At 44.7% G+C, this 21,724-nt stretch overlaps 1 protein-coding gene and 1 long non-coding RNA gene across 4 annotated transcripts in view; one reads left to right on the top strand and one right to left on the bottom strand.

Moving 5' to 3' along the window:
• The window catches only part of PWWP2A (PWWP domain containing 2A), a 28,367-nt gene extending 24,918 nt beyond the window's left edge, over positions 1-3,449 (bottom strand). For all 3 annotated transcript variants that reach the window (XM_083430771.1, XM_083430772.1, XM_083430770.1), the window contains exon 1: positions 2,622-3,449. In XM_083430771.1, coding sequence (XP_083286897.1) covers positions 2,622-3,301 — 680 coding nt within the window. In that variant the 5' untranslated portion in view covers positions 3,302-3,449. The remainder of the gene's footprint in view (positions 1-2,621) is intronic.
• A 129-nt stretch (positions 3,450-3,578) lies between these two features.
• LOC310673090 lies at positions 3,579-19,764 on the top strand. The gene is made up of 3 exons (XR_014508836.1): positions 3,579-3,754; positions 7,460-7,583; positions 19,532-19,764. It is a non-coding gene; the product is annotated as an uncharacterized lncRNA (long non-coding RNA).
• Positions 19,765-21,724: the final 1,960 nt, after the last annotated feature.

Below are 21,724 nucleotides of genomic sequence, written 5' to 3'. Positions count from 1 at the left end.
ACATGCAAACTGGGTCAAAGTTTCATTACAATTCTAACTATTATAGGTCTTTTTAACTTGTAAGAGAATAACTTTTAGAAAGGGCTGAATGAACTAATCATCCCTACCAAATCTATTCTGAACCTCTACTCTTTATTATAACTCACCCAACATACCACTTTAGTTTGCTCTCCACAACAAAGAGCAAACTATTCTATTTTGTTGTTAAAATAATAAACAAAATGTCAATAGTACTTGAAGAAATATACCAGAGTAAACAAGCTGGCAATCAAAATACTACGTAAACAATATACAATTACTGTGAAATAACCTGCTGACAATTTCAGCTTCTTGCTTTTATAGGTTTGTGTTTTGCTCTTTCCATCTAAACTAAGCCAACATAGATGTTGCTTTGTTTTCCACCCCTACTTGACTCTTTCAGCATATCAGGACTCCATACCTGAAAAAGAAAATGTAAGGTAAGACACCCAACCACATATTCAAAGTCCAATAATAAACAAATTAAAGCATTAGAGGACTGATACCTTTAGCTTATTCACTATGAGAAAGCACATCACCTATACCAAGGTAGACTGGATAAAACAGACTGTTTACAAGCAAGCACCATGCAGCAAATTCAAAACATAAAGCCATATGGCAACCTGGTTATCTGTAGTAAGGCATGGCACATTTTCCGCAGCAAATATGTTTTTAAAGACACCCTGTAAACTATTGGCAATGTGCACAGTGGAGAGGAGATTACACCCCACAGCCAAACACTACGTGCAACTAGTCCTCCATATGGCTGCATGTATCCCATAACTGGTGTACAAGCAGCCACCATGCCTTTGCCAAATGGTGCCCTCCTCATGTTTTGAGCTACAGCTACTGTAAATTGCCCCCTTTATCTACTTAAGAAGCAGTTAAGTGCACACACTGTATCATTATTTATACGAAGATGATAAAAACGGTTATGTTCTACACCAAAACAGCCTACTAACCAGCAGCAAAAAATTCTATGAAATCCAAGAAAGTTTTATCTAATCTATATATGAAATTCTGTACAGGTAGTTGGTTACTTCATGTTTCACAACCTTTTCATATGCTTAGCCTTACTTTAAAACATACACTCTAGAACAGTGTCTCCTAACCTTGGGTCTCCAACTGTTTTCAGGCTACAATTCCCATCATCCCTGGCCACTAGTCTTGCTAGCTAGGGATGATGGGAGTTGTAGTCCAAAAATAGCTGGAGGCCCAAGGTTAGACAACACTGCTCTAGAACAGCCTCCTGCAACCTGCTCTCCAAATGCTTTGGTCTACAACTGCTATCATCTCTGACCATTAAACATGATGGCTGGAGTTGATGGGAATTGTAGTTCAGACCACCTGAAGAGCAGAATGTTGGGTAAGGCAGTTCTAGAGTTTCTGTTTTAAGGTAAGGACATGCATTTGAATGGGCAAAGCTAGATTTGGAACCAAGTTAAAGTCCCAGTTCAGCAGGTCAGCCCGCAGAATACCCTGGCCAGGCCACACCCAAATATTATCCTCTCACAGAAGTAGAATACAAAGAATTACACCCCCCCCCCTTTGTATGCTGAGGTTTAGTTAGGTTTACTTTTAGCACATTCTCTACAAGCAAGTACACCATCTATAGGCTGGACATTCATTTCCCCTATCCTAATTCACCCTCAGGAAAGCCATTATGAAGATGTGTCTAGAAATTCACTCCAAGATTGTAAACTATGATACAACCTCTACATAAAGCCTGTTCTACATGGCCTCTCTCTATGCCCAGAAGGAAAATCAATACACAGTATGCAGTGGGGAAAAAGTGTGCCTTTTAACATGAATAGAGTGACTATTTTAAAGCCTGGGACCATGCAGCATTTAGCCAATTCTCACTGTGACTTTCCAATATGTGAAGCTGTAGCAAGATACAACCTTGTCACACAACTTTTTTTCCAGCATGAAGGCTGACTGCTTCTGAAGTTAGAAGAATAAGGTGAAGGTGAATTCAAATATCTTAAGTAACTGGAAAACAAATATGAGACCCAAGCCAATATAGAATCATAGAATTCTATGAATAGGACCACATTGTCTTGAAATTTTAATAATACAGTACTGTATAAATAAAATGACTGCATATTTATGCATCAGTAGCAAACTAGTAGGAACTATGGGCCAACTTTTTGCTACCAAAAGGGATAAGTCTCCCCAATTTTTGATCCCTGTCCAGATGGGTCAGCCTGTTCCCCTCCCAACCCACCTTCTAAACTTCGTGAGGAATCAATTTTTTTTGGGGGGTGTACCTAAATAAAGACAAAGAATATTGTAGTGGTAGGCTAAAGATCGCGTTGGAATACGAGGGCGACGGAAAACCTCTTCCCTGCTTGCATGGATCAGAGGGAGGAAGGCAGGCTCTGAAGTAGACCACGAGGCCATTTGCAAGAGGGCACTTTCGCCCTCTTGGCGGAGCCATAAAACCAAACACCTCGTGGCTCACCCATCTCCTCATCTAACGCAGCCACCCCCCAGATGCCGAGAGGGCACCACCTCCAGAAAGAAAGTTGGGAGGAGAGACTGAGAAGGGCGGCGGAGGGTGGGTCTCCCTCCTGTAAAACACCGGGCAGGCTCTCTCTCACCTCTTGGAAAGATCCATGAGGACCCCGGAAAAAAGCTTCTTCCCGAATCGGAAAGACACCACCAGCGCGTCCTCGATGATGTGATCCAGGGTGACCAGCACCTCCGAGCCGGGCAGCAGCACCGCCGCCGCCGCCGCTTCCTCCTCCTCTTCCTCTCCTCCAGCGGCCACCGCCTGCTCCGCGGGCGCAGAGAGCTCCGGCTGCTTCGCAACGGCGGTGGCGGCAGCATCCGGCTCCTCCTCCTCCGGCCGGGGCGGTTCCTCTCCGGGCTCCGGCCCCGCGGGGCCCCCAGCTGCAGGCGGCGGCGGCGACAGCGGCAAGCAGGGCGGCTGCTCCCCTCCGCCTTGTCCCTCCGCCTCCTCGCCGGGGGGGAGCTCGGAGAGCTCCGCGGTGAGCGGGCAGGGCGGCTGAGGCGACCCTCCGACGGGCTCCGGGCTGGGCTGGGCCTGCGGCAGGTCTCGGGTCCCCGCTGGGCTCCCGGGCGGCGGCGGCGGCGGCTCCTCGGCCTCTCCCCCCGGGGCTGGCTCGGGCTCCTCCCGGGCGTCGAGCACCGCCGACTCCACGGCGGCCTGAGTGCCAGCCGGGAGCGGGTCTGCGCCGGCCTCGCTGCCCGGGATGGGCTCGGCCTCGCCGGCTCCACCATCACCCGGCACCGCCGCAGTCGCAGCCACGGCCGCCATTTTCTCTGCTGATGCTTCCTCCTCCCTTTAGTCAGCAGCGGGATCGATAACCGCGGCCTTCTTCGCCCGCCTGGCAAGGGAGGGGGACGCCGCCTACCGGGAGGCGAGGACCTTGCCTCTCGAAAGCGCCTATTGGAAGCAGGGGGAGTCCATCAAGGGCAGGAGGAACTTCCCATTGGCCGCGAGAAGGGGACGTTGATCTCGAGGGCAGGAAAAGGAATTAGGGGTGGGGCTACTGGTATCTGTGTCGACAAAGATCAAAAGGGGCAGGTTAATGAGCAGCTCTTCGCCTATTCGTGGGGGCGGGGGGTAGAATATAGGCCCTCCCACTTCGCTGAAGTTGCTCATTGGTCCTGGAGAATGTCTGGTGAAATGCTGGTTAGGAGCGAGGCAGAAGCCGTGGGTTTAGGGGTTTGGTGGGGCTTCTTAAGGAGCTCGGGGGAGGTAATAGAGGTGAGCCTCCCGTCCACTCGCTCAGTGGACGGTGCCTATTTTTGTCCCTGGAACAGGCAGGATTTTTCTTGTTGTTGTTTTTTAACAAAAGTACAGCGCAATAGGGAAAGGGAACACGCAACGTGACTTGAGACTGAAAGGGGAGCAGAGAAACCCCGAAACCATAAAAAAAAATAATCAGGAATTTGTGCTATCTATCCTCGGTGCTGGCAAAAACCAACCAGATAATTGGAAAGGGGCTTGCTATGTGGTGTGAGCTTCCTAGCAACCAGTATGGCAAAAGAAAGAAAAGTGAGATAAAATCTTGGGACTTCAGAAATTGCCCATGCCTCCTCGAGGAAGGCTGCCTGGAACTGGGGAAAGCTGGTTCTGGGAGAAGGTGGAAACGGAAAGATCTTACTCTAAATTCTGTGGTATTTGTGCAGAAAGGAAGGCAACCTGTCAATAATAAAATCCTTTTTTAAAAAATCACGTTCAAAAATTTTAAGTTTTAAGCATAAAACGCAAGCAGTGATCCTTTTCTTGCCCCCTTCAAAATGTCATTTTGTAAGGGCCAGCTTTCAAGCTTTTCCTAGAATCTGCAGTGTGAAAGGTTGGCTACAGGAACTGGGGTAGGGGGGTTAGTTAAAATAAAAGCCTTTTAGGTCACACCAGTATTTGCAGGTAGGTATATTCCTTCGTACCCACACACATCTTCAGGTCTAATAGTGATATTCTGGCCCGCTGCTTCATTTTGTGGGGTACTCTCTTAAGTTTTTTGAATCCTAATGCAGCTGCTTTTTCCTCTGCTTCTCCAAAGTTGAGGGATTATGAAAACACTGCTATGCCTCCTAAACCATTACAACTGCCTGCAGAACAACATCCACATTATGAACAATGGGTTCATAAATGGGTTGTGTGTTCATGTTCATAAAATTGTTTAAAGAGGTGGAGTGAGACTGATGAGGGAAAAGTTAACACAAATACTCCTGCCGTACTGCCAAAATTTTGGGAGCAATTTGCTCATAACCAGTCCCCCTTCTGTCTGAAAGAAGCTGAAGATGATGAGGATACTTTGCACAACAATGCCCTGATTCTCCATTCCTAAAAGAATCTCCATGTGATATACTCTGTTCCTGCTAATCCTCTTGTACCCAGCATGGCATTTTGATGCTGCATTTGCTTACATTCTTCCTTTGTTACCCTGATCACTGTTATGTAATTGTTTTATCAGCTCCTCCTCTTCCCTTCCTCTTTCCCTTTTGTTTCCCCTCACCCACTGAGGAGAAACGTAGATAGTAAGCTATCCAAAAGATTCCTTTTTGAGTATCTGCTACCTGCTCACATGCTTCAGCTTACAACACTATGCAGACTTTAACACCAACAGTCTCCCCATCCTTTTTAACATCTAGGTTGGGGCAGCCAATGTGTCCCAGTCTACAACTCCCATTGGCTCTCACAAATGGCCATGCTGGCTGAGGCTGATGAGAGTTGCAGGCACACGCGCTAAACCCTGTCTGTGGTGCCTACCCCTTTTTCCAAATGATAACACAAGAGACCAGAGTATGGGTTCAAATTGGCCACAACTTTATTGAACTTTAGAAGTGGGAAACTTGGCACAGGCCTTGGCAGGTAACCCTCTCAGCCCGCCTGGCTGAGGATATGCAGGCAGTTGAGGCCCAGTGAGAGGGGACTGCAAAGCGCAAACTTGCACAGCATGCCCTTCCACTGACCTCGTCCGGGGAGTTTGACCTACATGCCGCCGCTCTAGGGCCAGGGACTCCCGGTTTGCCCTTTAACGGGCCCTGCATGCGCCGCCGCATGGGGAGGGAGCATGAATGCATCCCCCCCCCCCAACTTGATGTTAGACTAAAGGCTACCTTGCCAAGGCCTAAAACTGCCAAAGTTGTGACGAAATTGCTACGGGGAAGGTGAAACCTGCCAATGCAGGGAAAATTCCTTCCCGGTTCTGAATACAGCAACCATCTTACGACTGCAGCAGCGCCCGCTGACCTGGAACGCAAAATATTAGCCTGTAAAGAAGAAATTGTTAAATTGAAGAACGCCAACCTAAGCTGAAATTAAAAGGCAAGAAATATTAATTGAGGGAGCGTGGGTGGGTGATCCCAGACAGAGGAACAGCAAAAGAGGCTTGAGCTCAGGGGTCAGCCTCTTTTCTTTTGGCCTTAGGCCCACCCCCGGCTGGCCGTCTATTGTCCTCCCTGGCCGAGGGCGGGTCAAAGGCCAGCTCAAGCAGGTGGGTGGCACCTGCCCAGGTGAGCCTCGCTTGGTGCCGCAAACCCTGCCCTCCTGTGGAGAAGGGAGGGCGGATATTGTAGCCCAACAATGTCTGGAGGGCACCATCCTGGCTACTCCTGATCTAGCTATGTGTGCACATTATTTTATGACATTTTGGTTAGCCTAATAAATGGGAACCTGGGCTTTTTAATTTTATTTTGGACCAACACAACTACCTTTGCCCTTTCTCGTTTTATTTATGCTACTTTCGATAGCACCTGTATATGCTAGCTGTGCTACATAAAACAGCAAGAGTAACTTCTAGGGGGACACAAGTATGAATTAAAAGGCACATATACCATTCCCGCAATAGCACACATCAAAGGGCCCTCACTAACCCACAACAAAATGAACACATGCAATGCTTTCACAAGTTTCACTGAAAGAACTTGTATGAACCAAAGAAAATGAATTCAGACAACTGGAATCAAAATGCCATAGGCTTGTGTGTTAAACTGAGGGAGAGAATACTGTGGTCTCACTGTGTTCAGCCTATAAGGAGCCCCTGCTGATCCAGGTTACTTAGCTGTCTAGAAATAGATGAAGACATCAGAGATGTTTCCCTTTGAGATTATTGTTCTTACACATCATGGCATTTGCAAAAGAGCATTGCCTGATGACATTGCATAGATAAGATGGACAAGCAGCTACCAACACCACCCTACATAATGGCAAGAGCATGTAATGTAATCAGATGGTGGATATACTTCATAAGACTTGCTTGGAAGATTATGATGGGGGTGGGAGGACTCAGGAGGCAGGAAGTCGGAGAACAAACTTGGATACTTCCGAGTTACAAATTCTTCAAATGACCAGTTGCAGTGGAAAGGTTTGAGGAGCGGAGGAGGCACCAAATGTTGCTGGTCTCTCAGCTGTGTCTCCATGGAGGGCTCATGCATCCCTTCTCTTCCCTCTCCCAACTGCAGCCTTCTGTAATGGTTGCTACTAGATGACAGTTAATGGAGGGGAAGAGCCTGGCTTCTCAGCAGAGCAGATGGTGGCTCTGACTGCATTTCTTATCTTCTTTCGTCTGCGACAGCCTGATGGAATGGCTGTTGCCATGTAATGGTTGGTGACAGTTTAATATAACATACTAAAATGTTCAGGAAGCATAATATCAACTCAATGCCATATTTCTTAATACTATCTAAGTACTCCAGTTGTAATAGAGCTACAATACAATAACAGTCTCATAGCTTCCAACCTGCAAAGTTTCTGCTATTATCCCATCCCCCTTGAAGACAGCACCACCAAGAGCTTATATATGCATCACTGGCGCATCTTTCATGACAAAAGTAAACAAACATCAGAGAGAACATTTGTTACATTGCTTAATCTCTGGGTCAATCAAGAAATAAGTACTAATGTCAAGATATGTGCCTCTAATGACTATCATAATTTTTGCTTGTATTTTTTTTTAATCATCAGATCAGCTAATTGATACATGGAGCAAAGGAGTGATTCAATATTTCCAATGGAGTACCTGCCTTTTTTTGCAGCTGCTGTGCCCTTGTTTATCCAACTGTTCTGCCCTTTGGCTAGGGACCATATGGTAGGTATATATCACCTTATGTGAGATGCCTGACTCTGAACTGCAGACTGAATTTAAGACCACATTTGTATACTAAGAAATATACCCTTCCTTGTTTTGGACCATATATATGGGGAAGATATGCAGCTTTCTTGGCCATGGGATAAGTAGTTGGGATTTTTGATTTAAATTGTTTTAGGAGACAGATTTGTTCAGTGAGCGATTTTAAATTACCAATTGCAGTGATGTGTCTTGGTCTAACAGCATTTACTGGATTTCTCTGACTGTTTTGTCCACTCCTTGGTGCAGATTAATTTGCATGTTTCATAACGCCCCTTCCCCCGTTTTCTTTTGCTTCTCCACAAGTGTTAGAAATGTGGAAGATATAAGCATACTGCAACACAAAGGTGATAAGTCTGCTGATCTATAATAACTGTTTCCTGTTGGGTTCCTTCTGGTCACAAATCTGATCACAAGTGTGTTGTTGTGGACCGGTGCCAAGTAGGTACTGTATAACAGTGCCTTGGAGATATTTCACTGGTATTAAAATTCATCTTTGTGTAGACAAGGCCTTATTGTTTATATCCATAAAATGCTGTTTTTAGTACCAAAGACATGAAGGTGGGGTTCATGGCAGTAGTGCTTGGCGGATTGCTCTCATAGCTTGCCAGGGAAGACCATCCATTTTGAGTATACAAGAAGCTGTCTGAGTAGAAAGAGCCACAGCACTCCACTGGCTAGTGGATGTGGCATTCCTGTGGCTCCCTTTCTTTTAATCTTTACTACTTTGCAATAGACAAATATTAAAACAAAACTATTAATCTCCACAAAGCTTCTAAAGCTTTTGCTTTCCTATGACTATTAAGGGATCGTATTTATTTTGTTTACATTTTGTCAAAAAAGTATTGCAAGCTTTTCAAAAAATTCAGATTATACTTTGACTGTGGTTCTTTAAATCATGATTGATAAAAGACTAATTCTTTTCAGAATGCTGACTCTGTTATAATGAAAAGATCCTAATTGACTGTCAATGACCTATAGACCCAGATGTAACACCTGTGTTTAGCATAACAATATCCGCCCTCCCTTCCCCACAGGTGGGTGGGGTTTGCAGCACCAAGCAAGGGAGGCTCACCTGGGCGGGTGCTACCCACCTGCTTGAGCTGGCCTTTGACCCGCCCTCAGCCAGGGAGGACAATGGATGGCCGGTGGGGGGTGGGCCAAAGGCCAAAAGTAAAGAGGCTGACTCCTTGGCTCAAGCCTCTTTTGCTGTTCTTCATTGCAGAATTAAGGGATTATATTCTACATTTTGGTGGTTTAAGGCAGGCAAGATGTTTTTGTGTTCAGGAAAGGGTATCTGTGTAATTCGAAAGCCAAAGAAAACCAAGATTGTAGTGCCATGACAGAGCAGGGGCCAATACATACTAAAGTTCTTCCAGAGGATGGTTAGAATCATAGAATAGTAGAATTGGAAGGGACCCCAAGGTTCATGTAGTCTAGTTCAACCCCCTGTATCTTGTTACCTTGTTTAATGCAGTTGTTAATCAGCTTTACATGGGCTCTCAATGCCTTTCCCCAAGGCTGTACTTCAGTTATGAGGACATCACTAATTCTATCGCTGGCAAAATGCTTTCCTCCCTGTTAAGGTGTGAGTTTATTGCAAGCCTGAGTGCACTTTGGAATGTGACTGTGCGAGTGGGAGGCATTTACTGGACAATGCCTTTCTCACCACTGTTGATGAACGACACAAATCCTTCCCATTCCATGATTGTGCCATTATGTTAAAAACTTTCAAAAAATGTTACATTTTATAAAATTCTATTTATCTAAGTCCTTTTATCCCACTTCTTTGTTTGCTCAAGGTGCCTCACATCTTTTTCCTCTTTGTAGCCTGAGTGATCCCCCACTAAGGTGCACCTGTGGGACTGAGCAGGCTGAAGTCACACTTCTTTTTTAAAGCGGCAAACATCTGCAAGGCTGTTTCTCTTCCCTCTAGCGCTCTCTCTCTCTCTCTCTCTCTCTCTCTCACACACACACAGAGGTTTGTTTGTTTTTTAATTTAGTAATCTGTTATTATCTCTCTCCCTCGCCAGCAAGATCTTGAACACCTTCTCTTATTTACGAAAATCAGATGAATAAGCAGTGTGGCTGCCCTTTACAGTAATATTTATTGCATTCACAGAGATACACCTGATGGAGTTAATCCAGGCTTCCTCAACCTTGGCCCTCCAGATGTTTTTGGCCTACAAATCTCGTATTCCCTAGCTAGCAGGACCAGTGGTCAGGGATGATGGGAGTTGTAGTCTCAAAACATCTGGAGGGCTGAGGTTGAGGAAGCCTGTGTTAGTCCATTCTCTCTCTCTCTCTCTCTCTCTCCCTCCCCCTGAGTTTTGTGGCATCCCACTGGTTCCCCTCTGGCAATTCTGTTTCCCTACTTCCACTCACTGAGACCACTTGCCTTTCCCTTCCTCCCCTCTTTCTTTCCTACTGTTGCTCCATTTTCTGTTTAGCTTCTCAGGTGCTGATGTGTCTTGAATAGCACATTGAGCTGAAAGAGGAAGTGGTGGAGAGAGAGATACTCTTTCCACTTCCTCTTTCACCTTTATGAGCTTTTCAGGAGTTCTTTCCACATGATAATAAGTGGGCAAGGAGAGGGGGGGGAAAGGGCTCAGAGGCTTCACGGGTGCCAGGCAAAATCTTCAAGTGTGCCATTGCGCCTGCTGATAACCCCAGGCCTGTGTTGTGTTCAGTTTCCCTTCGTTGTTTTGCTAAGGTTGCACGTTATTCATGAAACTATGTGTAAAATTTAGCCTCACATATGCCAGAATCTCTAAATGAATTTGAAAAATTGTAAGGTTAAATGGATATGCGATGTCCAGGTTGTAACAAAGTCTGCAATTGGCTCCACACACTCAAGGCAGCTTTGAGTTCCCATTTCTCAAACCACAGCCCTCCATGCCATATGGCAAGCCATGTTTTTGAAGCTGATTCAAAAGCATCTTGCCATATAGCATAGCCATATGGATATGGGCTTGTGGTTCAGAGAAGAAGAGAAAAGGTCAGCAATCCTACTGAGTATGCCAAAAACATGGCCTTGCCTAAAAGTGTTCTTTGGATTCTGACCTATATTCCTGAAGTGCATGAAAGGGTGCTGTGATGTGGGCTTCACACAGGCTGGCCACTTATACATTGCCAAAAAAGAGGAAGCAGGCATAGAATTACATACAATTTGTATAGGCTAGTTTATATGCAAAATTAGAAATAAAGGGTTGTACCCAACTAAGTTCTACTCAGACTAGATTGGGTAGGGAGAAATTCAACATTGTGTTCTTCCAGTTCCATCAGCTCAAACATTTCAGCTTGTGCTAATGGAATGACACCTCCATGTCTCCTTCCGCCCTCACACTGTTCTGGGGGTTCTCCTGAAACCCTCCAAACCAATTTCAGGAGGTTCATGGCAGGGAAGAGAAAGGGGGAAAGCCCTAGAATGTGGCATATAAATGGGACCAATTCCCATAATCCCTGACCACTGGTCCTGTTAGCTAGGGATCATGGGAGTTGTAGTCCTAAAACATCTGGAGGGCCGAGTTTGCCTATGCCTGGTATAGCACCTTCAGCCCTCCAGTGCTATTACCCAAACATTTTATCTGTAAGCATTCCAGAATGTTCTGTGAATTTTCATTGACAACTCTGTAGATCCACTCATATCACTGAAAACCCAACCATTTTGCTGTGCAAAAGATACTGTGTGGCTAGCAAAGCTAATTCACTCACACCATAATCTCTCAGCATCTCCAGAGGTATTTTTGTTCAGTGTGGGGAAGCTAGTCATGTATCATTTGCAGGAGGGTGGGCACACACAGTCTCAAAGATATATTTGCATATCTTAACGTACATCTTATTTACACAGCTTAATGAGAACCCTGCTTTGCACTCACTGTAAGGATTCAGGAGTAGGTGGGTGGGCAGCCAGATGGCTGATAGACAGAGAATGAGAGATGGAGTGTTATGTAGTCTGACTCCCCTTTTCAAAAGACCTTTACTCTGCTGTATGACAGTGACAGAGCCTGGAGCCATATCCCTTTTATACTTTACCTAGAAAGGCCTCATTGATCACTCAAGAAGGATAACAAATGGAATGCGCCCTCCTGTCTCTGATGTAATTTTGCAGCTAATGGCTGATAAGTACTTTCAGACATGTAAATTACCTGAATCCTGATGGCCTTGGATGCTTCTCCAGCCTAATAGGATGCAAACAGCACAGGCCAACTTTTCACCTAGGCAGTCAACATAGATGTGCTTTTAACAGAAGCTTGATGTGACATGTTGGCAGGTGATGTTTATTATCTCCATGCAGTGAAGAGTTTCCCTTACACATTTCTGTAGAAGAGTTGGCCAGGTTTGATTAGGGGGCTATCCCCACCACCCAGCCTTGTCCTCTGGCAGCAGTATAGGGCAGAACAACCGATGCACATTAAAAATCTGGAAAAACTCTCTTAACGTGGGAGTTTGTTGGGAGTGAGAACATTCTGTAAACCAAGAAGGCAGAGAGGATGTCAGTTATAAGCACAAAATTGATCACATTGCTCCATACAAAATAACGCATCTAGGATACCAGTACCAGAGACCCCATAGAACTCCTATTCTTTTAATGTAGTCCTAGACGCACATTGCCCACTATGTGTGGTACAGTGGTACCTCGGGTTACATACGCTTCAGGTTACACACTCCACTAAGCCAGAAATAGTGCTTCAGGTTAAGAACTTTGCTTCAGGATAAGAACAGAAATCGTGCTCCAGCGGCGCAGTGGCAGTAGGAGGCCCCATTAGCTAAAGTGGTGCTTCAGGTTAAGAACAGTTTCAGGTTAAGAACAGACCTCCGGAACAAATTAAGTACTTAATCTGAGGTACCACTGAAGTTCACCACTGGGGACTCAATTTGTCCCCTGCTTTTGCTGCCTGTCTGTGACTGGCGGAAAATAGGGTCTCACACACCTATGGAGCTGAACTCAGGTTGATGGGTTGTAAGATGTACAGGCCTGCAAAGTTTCTCCATTTCTCCCACTAAGTGTTTTAACGGAGGGGAATGTTATATATCATATGCACAACATGTCCATTTAGGCTTATTTTCCCCAATTAGCATCCTTACTGGGTCTGCAGATTACTACAGCCAGTTTAGCCTTTGGTCAGGGAAGATGTGAGTTATAGCTCAAAGATATTGTTGGACCCAAGGTTTTCTGATACAAATTTTAGATCACTGCATTTGAGTTAAATAAGAAGAAAAAACTTGGCTAATATTCTGTTCAAGATAAGATTACAACCACAGGTGTGAGCCAAAGAGTCCTTTATGCATCTTCACAGGCTCATGCGTTGACACTATTCTTCTGTCTCAAGATTGCGGCAGAGGGGGTGCTATTACTGGAAAGTGGGCATTAGAAACCTTGTGCAGTATACAACGTATTTGTTTTGTCAGGATAAGGCTGGGCAATAAAACGTCCCCTCCTCCTCTCTCCACATGCCTCTTAGATCTGTTCTGGAGAATCCCCTAAACTTCCGTAGCAGATTCGGGAAGAGGAGGCCGGAATTCTATTCCATTCTGCTGACAGAACGAGTGCATTGGATACCTCCTCCAATGTCTGTTGGGAGTTCACCATGCAGCCCTCTATTTCAGGAGCATATATTTTAGTCATAGATTAAAATTGGTTACTATATGTATTATAAGAATTTTAAGATCTCATATATAGAATAAATATTCATAAATGCACACATATCGAAATATATGATCCGTGTGTCTGAAATAGTATGGGAGAGCAATCCTGAAGCCATTTTGACTCTCCCAATAATCCCCTGCAGGAAGGGAGGTAAATGGGAAAAGCCTTCCTATTGTCTTTTTGCTTGCAAATCCTGCCTTAAGGGCATATTTGTATATGAATAGGATGAGCCTGTAACCTGGTTTCAGGAACCAAAGTATTAACCATCACACACACACACACACACACACACACACACACACACACAAAATGGCCAGACTGCCCAGGTAATTCAGTCAGTGACCATTGTCAGGTATCCTGGCAGGCAGGATTTCTACTCAAGACTGCCTCCTTCTGTGATGTATGTATGTTTTATGGTGGTGGTCTTGGGCTACAGGGTGGGCAATTTCAAAAGTCTAGATGAGGGCTTGTGGACCATTGTTCAGGGTTCTCCTCCCTCCTGCGTGTGGGGAGTGGGGACCCTGTTGCAACAGTTCCTTGAATAAAGATCAGGCTTACTAGCTGCTTTGCTTCTCAATATACTCTGGTTGGCCTCTGTTTTCTCCTACCGATAGCGAACCCACTTAAGGACTCTATACGGGCTCTGGAATATCCCATAAGGAAAGGGAGCAGTTTTTCTTATAACAATATATAAGTACAGTATATAGTGGTGGCTTGTGCCCATTGGGACTGGTGGAGCAGTGGGCAGCAAGCCCAATGGTAGGTGGAGCCAGAGCCACTGACATGCAGAGCCTGAAGAAGTGTATCTGAAGTTTTTAAGCAGAGCTGTGTGCCTCTAACAGCACACCAGAGGCAAAGAAGTTCAACAGGTGGAGATTTTGATAGCATGGCGATGCAGTACTGAAAAAAACTTCATCTGCATTTGGGGAGGGGACCTGTTCTGTGTTCTGAAAACCAATAAAAAAACAACCAAAAAAAGGTTCACTTGTTCTTTCTGTTTTGCAAACCACACAGCTGTTAAACGCAAAGCAGATTTGTGAAAAAAGAGAGGCAAACCTCCTGTGTATATGTTGACCATGATAATTTAATATCAGATTGTCAGTACCTCCCATACCAACATATAAGGAAATTCCATGTGCCCTTTGCCTCCGCATCTGGATGACTGTAGCAGTGGCAGAACATGTACTGTGCATTCAAAAGGCACCAGGTTCAATTTTTGGCATCTCCAGGTAGGACTGTGAAAGTCCCTTGCTTGGAAGTCTGTCCAGCTGCTGCCACTCAGTGTAGACAATACTGAGTTCGATGGACCAATGGCCTAACTTAGTGCAAGGCATTTTCCTATGCCTTACATGTGCCAACAAAATAGTAGGTAAAGGTAAAGGGACCCCTGACCATTAGGTCCAGTCGTGCCCGACTCTGGGGTTGCGGCGCTCATCTCGCTTTATTGGCCGAGGGAGCCGGCGTACAGCTTCTGGGTCATGTGGTCAGCATGACTAAGCCACTTCTGGCGAACCAGAGCAGCGCACGGAGACGCAATTTACCTTCCCGCCGGAGCGGTACCTATTTATCTACTTGCACTTTGATGTGCTTTCGAACTGCTAGGTTGGCAGGAGAAGGGACCGAGCGACGGGAGCTCACTCTGTTGCGGGGATTCGAACTCCCGACCCTCTGATCGGCAAGTCCTAGGTTCTGTGGTTTAACCCACAGCGCCACCTGCGTCCCTAACAAAATAGTATTTCAAGAATTATTGACTTCATAAAAATGTCAAAGAGGCCGTACAGCAGTCGAGAATTAGAGATGACCTAGTCTAGTGCCTTCCCGGGATTGGACGTTTTGCGTTTTAATAAGTACAATGTGTAAACAGCTGCCACGTTTGAGAGATGGGTGCAAAGTACAGCAGAGTCAATGGGCAGCCCCAATACAGAGCTGAAACCTGAATTGTGGGTCCTAAGGGGAGGGGTTGGCAGGAGATCAGTTTGTTTAGAGGATGCCTCATTCCGGTCTGTGCCTCACGGAGAAATATGAGTTCACGTCCTGTACTTGTTAAGCAGTAGACTGGCGGGCAGTCTTTCATGTTAACACTGTGTACTTTGAAACATCTTTCTACACAAGTACTGGGATGAGTCAGATACAACAAGGCAGCTCTTATCCTTCCCAGCAGGATTTCAGCCATTTTAAACTCTTGATTTTTGTGTGGTAAAAAATGAAGTGCAAAGAGTTGTTTTCCTTAAAACAAACAAACAAACAAACAAACAAACAAACAAACAAAAAACATGCTTTTGATATCTGTTTTACTTTATGGTACTTCAGTCACTCTCTCTTTTTCTAGGTGCTGAAGTTTGAAGAAACACTGCTGCCAGCTTACATTTTCATTTCTGACGTAGAGGACATCCTGTTCAGGGCTAAAAAAATAAGAGAGAGAAAATAATAAAGCACAATTATATTACAGTTTAGGGGAATTTTCTGACAGAGGAATCAGTGCAACAATTCTGAAGGGCACAAAGCGTGATCATTTGCAAAAGGATACAGGGATACAGCTTTCCCCCAGCACAAAAAAAAAGAAAGATGTGAGCCAGCATGGTTACCATAGTGATGTTAACCACTCCCTGGCCTTCCCTTTTATTTTGCAAATATCCGCTTCTCAGTTGTAGTGCTGAAATGTTTGCTGTTTCCTCTCTGCTAATTGCTGAGTAATGTATTGTTGGCAAGAGGTTTCAGACTGACAGTGGGAAAGGAGCCTCTCTAGTTAAATTCACAAAGCAAGCAGAGAGGAAGCCTCAGAGCCCTATGAGCACATGGCTGCTTCAGCAAGTCTCTCCCCCTCCACAACTTCAGTGACCACTTTTGAATGTGGGGGGTGGGGGTGGAGTATACTTCGTGTAAGGTGTTGTTGTGAGAAAAGGTGACAAGCCACTACAGTGGTACCTTGGGTTACATACGCTTCAGGTTACAGACCCAGAAATAGTACCTCGGGTTAAGAACCTTGCTTCAGGATGAGAACAGAAATTGTGCTCCAGCGGCAGCAGGAGGCCCCATTAGCTAAAGTGCTTCAGGTTAAGAACGGACCTCCGGAACAAATTAAGTACTTAACCTGAGGTACCACTGTATTGTTGTAAATAAAAATATGCCCTTTTCCCTTATGGGGTATCCAAGAGCCCATAGGTTCCCTATTGGTAGGAGAGAATAACAGAGGCTAACCAGAGAATATTGAGAAGCAAAGCAGCTAGTAAGCTTGATCTTTATTGATCTGTTGCAACAGGGTGCTCCCCTCACTCGCAGGAAAGGCGGAGGACCCACAAAAATGCTGTGCAAGGGCTTATAAAGACTTTTGAAATTCCCATCCTCTAGATCAAGACCACCCCCAGAAACATTATGCATACATCACAGAAGGGGTGTAACCTAAGACCACCCCTCAGATCCATCCCACCTACATCACAGAAATTTAAATGTTGTTTTTCTCTTGTTCTTGTTTATCTCCTGTCTGGCAGATTACTTGATTGGATTGCCTGGGGAGCCTGGCCATTCTCTTGTAGTGGTAAAATACTTATTTCCTGGGCCAGGTCACAGGCTCACACCTTATTCATATCTTAAATGTGTCCTTAAGACAGGATTTGTGAGGAAAGAGACAATGGGGAGACTTTTCCAGTTTGACCTTGCAGAGAAAACATTTGGTCAGTTTAGGAAGCAAAATGGTTCCAGGTTGGTCTTCCTGTGCTGACCTATGTATGTGCGGTTATGAACATTACCATATATCTAAGACCATAAAACTCCTATCACATTATTAGCAAGAGTCAGACACACAGGAAGTTTTTCTAAACTGGAACCCAACCCCCTTCGATACTCAGGGTTGAGCTTACCACCTGGCAACCATATGTCAGAGATGGGGAACTGGTGATGCTCCAGAAGATTTTGTAGGCCTCGTATTTCCCTCAGTCCCATCCAGAGTGGCAAATTATTGAGGACGGTGGGAGCTGTAGTCCAACAACATCTGGAAGGTAACAGTTTCCACATCACTTATTTTTAAACGGCAGGCAACCACGCACCACCGTAATTTCTAGAACCTGTTGGATGTACACAAAGCTTCTTCAAGAGACTTGATACTGGACCTGGGATAGCTCAGTTGCTAAAGCATGAGACTCTGAATCTCAGGCTCATGTGCTCGAGTCCCATGTTGGGCAAAAGATTCCTGCATGGCGGGTGGTTGGACTATCTTAAGTTGTGAGTGGACATAGCAGACAACACAGATATTTCTCCAAGTGGTTCTTTATAGTAAGCTGGAACTGAACTGAACAGCTCAGCCGGCCTGCTTTTATAGGCAGCCGACTGTCAACATTGTAACAACAACAACCCAGGGTTTCCCGCCTAAATTAACTGATGTGGACCTGAGTGAAAACTATATGCACAATACCCCCTGGTGGCCAGGGTGAGAACTTCAATACAAACAGACTAGATGACCCTTGTGGTCCCTTCCAACTCTACAGTCCTATGATCTTATTATGGAACAGTTTTATGTCCCAGCAGTGCCTCTCGGAGCCTTCTTGCACCTTGTCTGCAGATTCATCTCCTGCATTGGGGTCTGAGTTGCAGGACCAGAAAGACAAAACTTTTGTTTCTTCTTGGTGCAGGTGCTTTGCCTTTCACGGTTGCTTGATCGGCAAAAACTCAGTGCTTAACATACAAAGAGATACAGGCAAAGTTGTCTGTTATTCCTAGTTTTGACTGGCATCGTTTTGGAGCCCTGTACTTGTATACCTATGCAGGATCTTGAGATTTTGGCTATAAAGACAAAAGTCCAAGAATGTAAAATTCAGTTGTGTGTGGGCAGTGTCTTCTTCATAGTATACAATCCATCTCAAAGCTCTTAGGAATTAAAGCTTTCTGGGTGTACATGCTGCTAAAATACAGGATCAGTTGGTCAAAACTAGAATTCCTGGGATTTGACCAATTGATCTCTCAGCAGCAGGTTTTGAATTGGTCATTTAAATTGCAGTCAGTGCAGCTTAAGTGGGAACGAAGATGTCAAAGAATATTAGAGGAATTGCCAGTTTTAATGAGATCCTCTTGTTCAACAGGTTATGGCTGGCCTAGGCAAATGGATGGTCAATTTAATCAAAATGAATTAATGCATTACCTAGACCCAACTGTAATTCATTTTACTGAGAACACATATCCTGCCTTTTCTGTTTCAAAGTTGAATATAGCAGAAAGGTAAATATAGCAGATACAATACAGCAGATTATATCTCTCATAAAATGAACACAAAGCAGCCAAAGGCCTCATTCAGGTACAGTAGGACCATTTCAACAAACCACAGGTCCCCCTTCCCCATTATTGAGTGAAAGAGTCCACTTTACTCTACTTCTCCCTGTCTCTTCCTCCTCGTACATGCTTGGTTGTGGATGAGACTTTATGATTTTTTAATCAGTTTCCAGTGCCATCCAAGTCTGGAAACTGGTTTAAGGGCTACCTGCAAATCAGGATCTGATTGTACCTGAGTGGCCTGTTATATTGGAACCAGAGCTGAAATAATATGGCCCTTTCCGATAATAATCTGGCCCTTCCCAATTGAGAAAATAATAATTGCAAATTGAAATCCCTATGGACAGTGGGAGGGATTTTAACCAATAAGTCCATCAGCAGAAGCCTACACCAAGACTCCAGTGCTTCATGACTTTCTCTCTGGTCCCCCCAAAATGATTTTGTGTGGGTTTGGAAGAACCTCTCAGAACAGCATACAGGTGAGGAAAGGGGGAATCGTTCTTGTGCTGGTGGGATGTTCAACATAGAGCAATATTGAATTCCTCCCAATAAGTGCTGAAACTCTTTATAGTTCTCAAACTGATCTTTCATTGTAGTTCCAGCCAGGCCAGGCCACCAAACATACATAATGTGGCCCTAGTTTTCAAGCTGACTTTTTGTATAGCTGCGAAGAGGAAGGGGAAGGTAGAGCCCATGTTCCCCAAAGCTTTGTGTCCTCTGATGCTATTTCTTATTGCATCTCCTTTTGCTGTTCCATAAAATTCAAGTCTAAAGAACACGTTGGCCCTTATTGAAAAACGATTTTGTAAATAATCTCCTTTTCCACCCAAGTCTTTTCAGTTCCTGTATGCTGTATTTTTATGACGGGAGAAAGTGTGCTCTTCATTTTTCTCTGTTTGTATGAGAGCAACAGCAGCTCACAAAAAAAAATCCTGTATTCTAATTTTCCAAGCAAAGCATCAACTGATTTTTAAAATTTGTTCTCATTTTATTTCCTCAGGTTAAAAACCCAAATGTAATCTCCTGAATCCCCACAGGAAGAGCTAAAATGGAGGCCACTGAAGGGCTGAAATTAGCTTAAGCACCAGTGCTGGTATGAAAAATTAAGAGCAAAAAAAAAAAAAGAGAGAGAGAGAGGTTAGCTTGGATTATCCCTGTATGTAGGTCACAGTGACTCAAAGCAATGCAGCACTGGCAATGCCCAAGCAAAAGTAAACCCTTTGAAACAGTCCAGGTACAAAGTGCAGATGTTTGTTTTAACATAAAGAGACGGGCAAACTTAGTGCCGGAAACAATGCATTACTTTTCCTATATGCCAGTCACAGGAAACAAAATGGTCAAGAAAGAAATAGCCAGTGAATCTCTACAAACATGTGCCCATTTTGCCCTTGCAAACACTTTTCTTCAGTCTCAAAAAGCCAAACCCATTATCCAGCCCCAGTTGCAGCGTACAATAGTAAAACAGTCCACCGCCCTGTGTGAGAGAGGAGAATGAGTTTGGTTAGCAACTGAAAACGGTTGGAAGATTGATGATGAAATCATGACTGCTGGATGTTCTTTGTTGTGGATTTCAGGAAGACGGGTTAGTCCTCAGGACTTTGCAGTTTCTGGCTCAGCCCAGCCGCCTACATCACAAAATACCCTCATTCATCAAATGCAGAGGGAGCCTGACGTTGTATACAAAAGGCTCCTCTTCCTGGCTTCCCAGCGTTGGCTGCCCTCCACACTACCAAACCCCAGCTCAGACTCTTCTCTGTGTGGGTAGAAAGAACTCATCTCAGAGCCAGCTTCAGCTGTTCATTTCACCAGGCACTCATTATAGCTCCATCATTATCATTCATTCCTTTTTATTATTTAATTACCCATCTTCTATTCGACTCTGGATACCACGGAGAAGCCATCCTCTCTGGCTCCTATAACAAGAGAGCTGGAGCCAGTACTTGCAACTCTTGTGGTTTATTCAGACCTTCCTTCCTTTTTTTAAAAAAAAGAATAAAATAAAGGCAGATTGCGGTACACAGATCTGTGCTCATATATCTCTTAAGGCAGGTGTGGGGAACATTTGGCCCTCCAGATGTTTCTGAGCTACAGCCTATCAGCCCTAGCAAGTAGGGCCGATGTCCGGGGATGGTGGGAGCTGTAATTCAACAACAACTGGAGGGCCAAAACTTCCCCACACCTGTCTTCATAAGTCCTTATGAATCTGGATCAATTTAGTTAGAAAGCTGGACATTTGTCTCAAGAGTCAAACTGAGAAGGCCAGGGGTAAAGAACCGTCCAATCCTAGCTGACCAGTTACTTAATTTCATCGGAGAGATGGGGACATGAAGCAAGCATAAAAAGAAATTAGTAAAGTGTGTCCTATTTTTAGTTAGGACTGGAGGCCAAAGGGCATTAACCATGGCCAGAATGGCAATATAGACATGCATGCTCCTACCACCCTATGCATGGTACTCTTAAAATTGCCTGTTGTGTGGACTGAGTCTCATCTGAAATCCTGCACCACATAACAAGTGTGTGTCATTGATTAAAGTACATTTATGTGTAGGGTTTACGATGTGGAGAACTGCAGCCTAAGCTTCTAAATTGTATGAAAATGCACGTAAAGGCCTTCAGCTTTGTAGCTCACTATAGGTTCTCAGAGCCAAGAGCATGCACAGGAAGCCAGAGTAATCATACTGAAGCAGTGATCCCAAACAGTTACTTCGAAATTTAGATAGAATGGGGGAAAGAAAGCCTGCTTTTCAAGCTTGCCATTCAGTTTTTGTGCTTTCCCACCAGGTGGCACCATTTCACATAGCACACACTTATTTTAACTGCTGAATGCATACATGAGCTTTGAAAGTACCCAAAGCTTCAAATTCATGGCATCTGCAGGCAGGTATGGGGGAGACTCCCTCCCTGAAACCCTGGAAAGCCACTGCTACTCTAGACCATAGCTAGCTAGATGTTTGACTCAGTGTAAGGCTCTATGTTCCTCTGCTCTATGGTCCAGTGCTGAGAGGCTACTCTTCCTCCTCACAGAGACTGCCCTGGGAGCTATCTCAGGGTTCCATTTTGCCTTCCACATAACCCATGTTTGTTATTGCTGTTTTTAACCTTTGCATGAAATCACTGGTACAGGAGTCGTGACATGTCTTACAGCATCATCCCTACCCAACTTCTTCTTTTCTTTAAATCTGGGCGAAACGCG

This window comes from Podarcis tiliguerta, assembly GCF_965153285.1.
Source record: "Podarcis tiliguerta genome assembly, chromosome: 2".
NCBI classification, from domain to species: Eukaryota; Metazoa; Chordata; class Lepidosauria; order Squamata; family Lacertidae; genus Podarcis; species Podarcis tiliguerta.
Note: the sequence above shows the minus strand (reverse complement) of the source record. Positions and strands in the feature narration are given on the sequence as shown.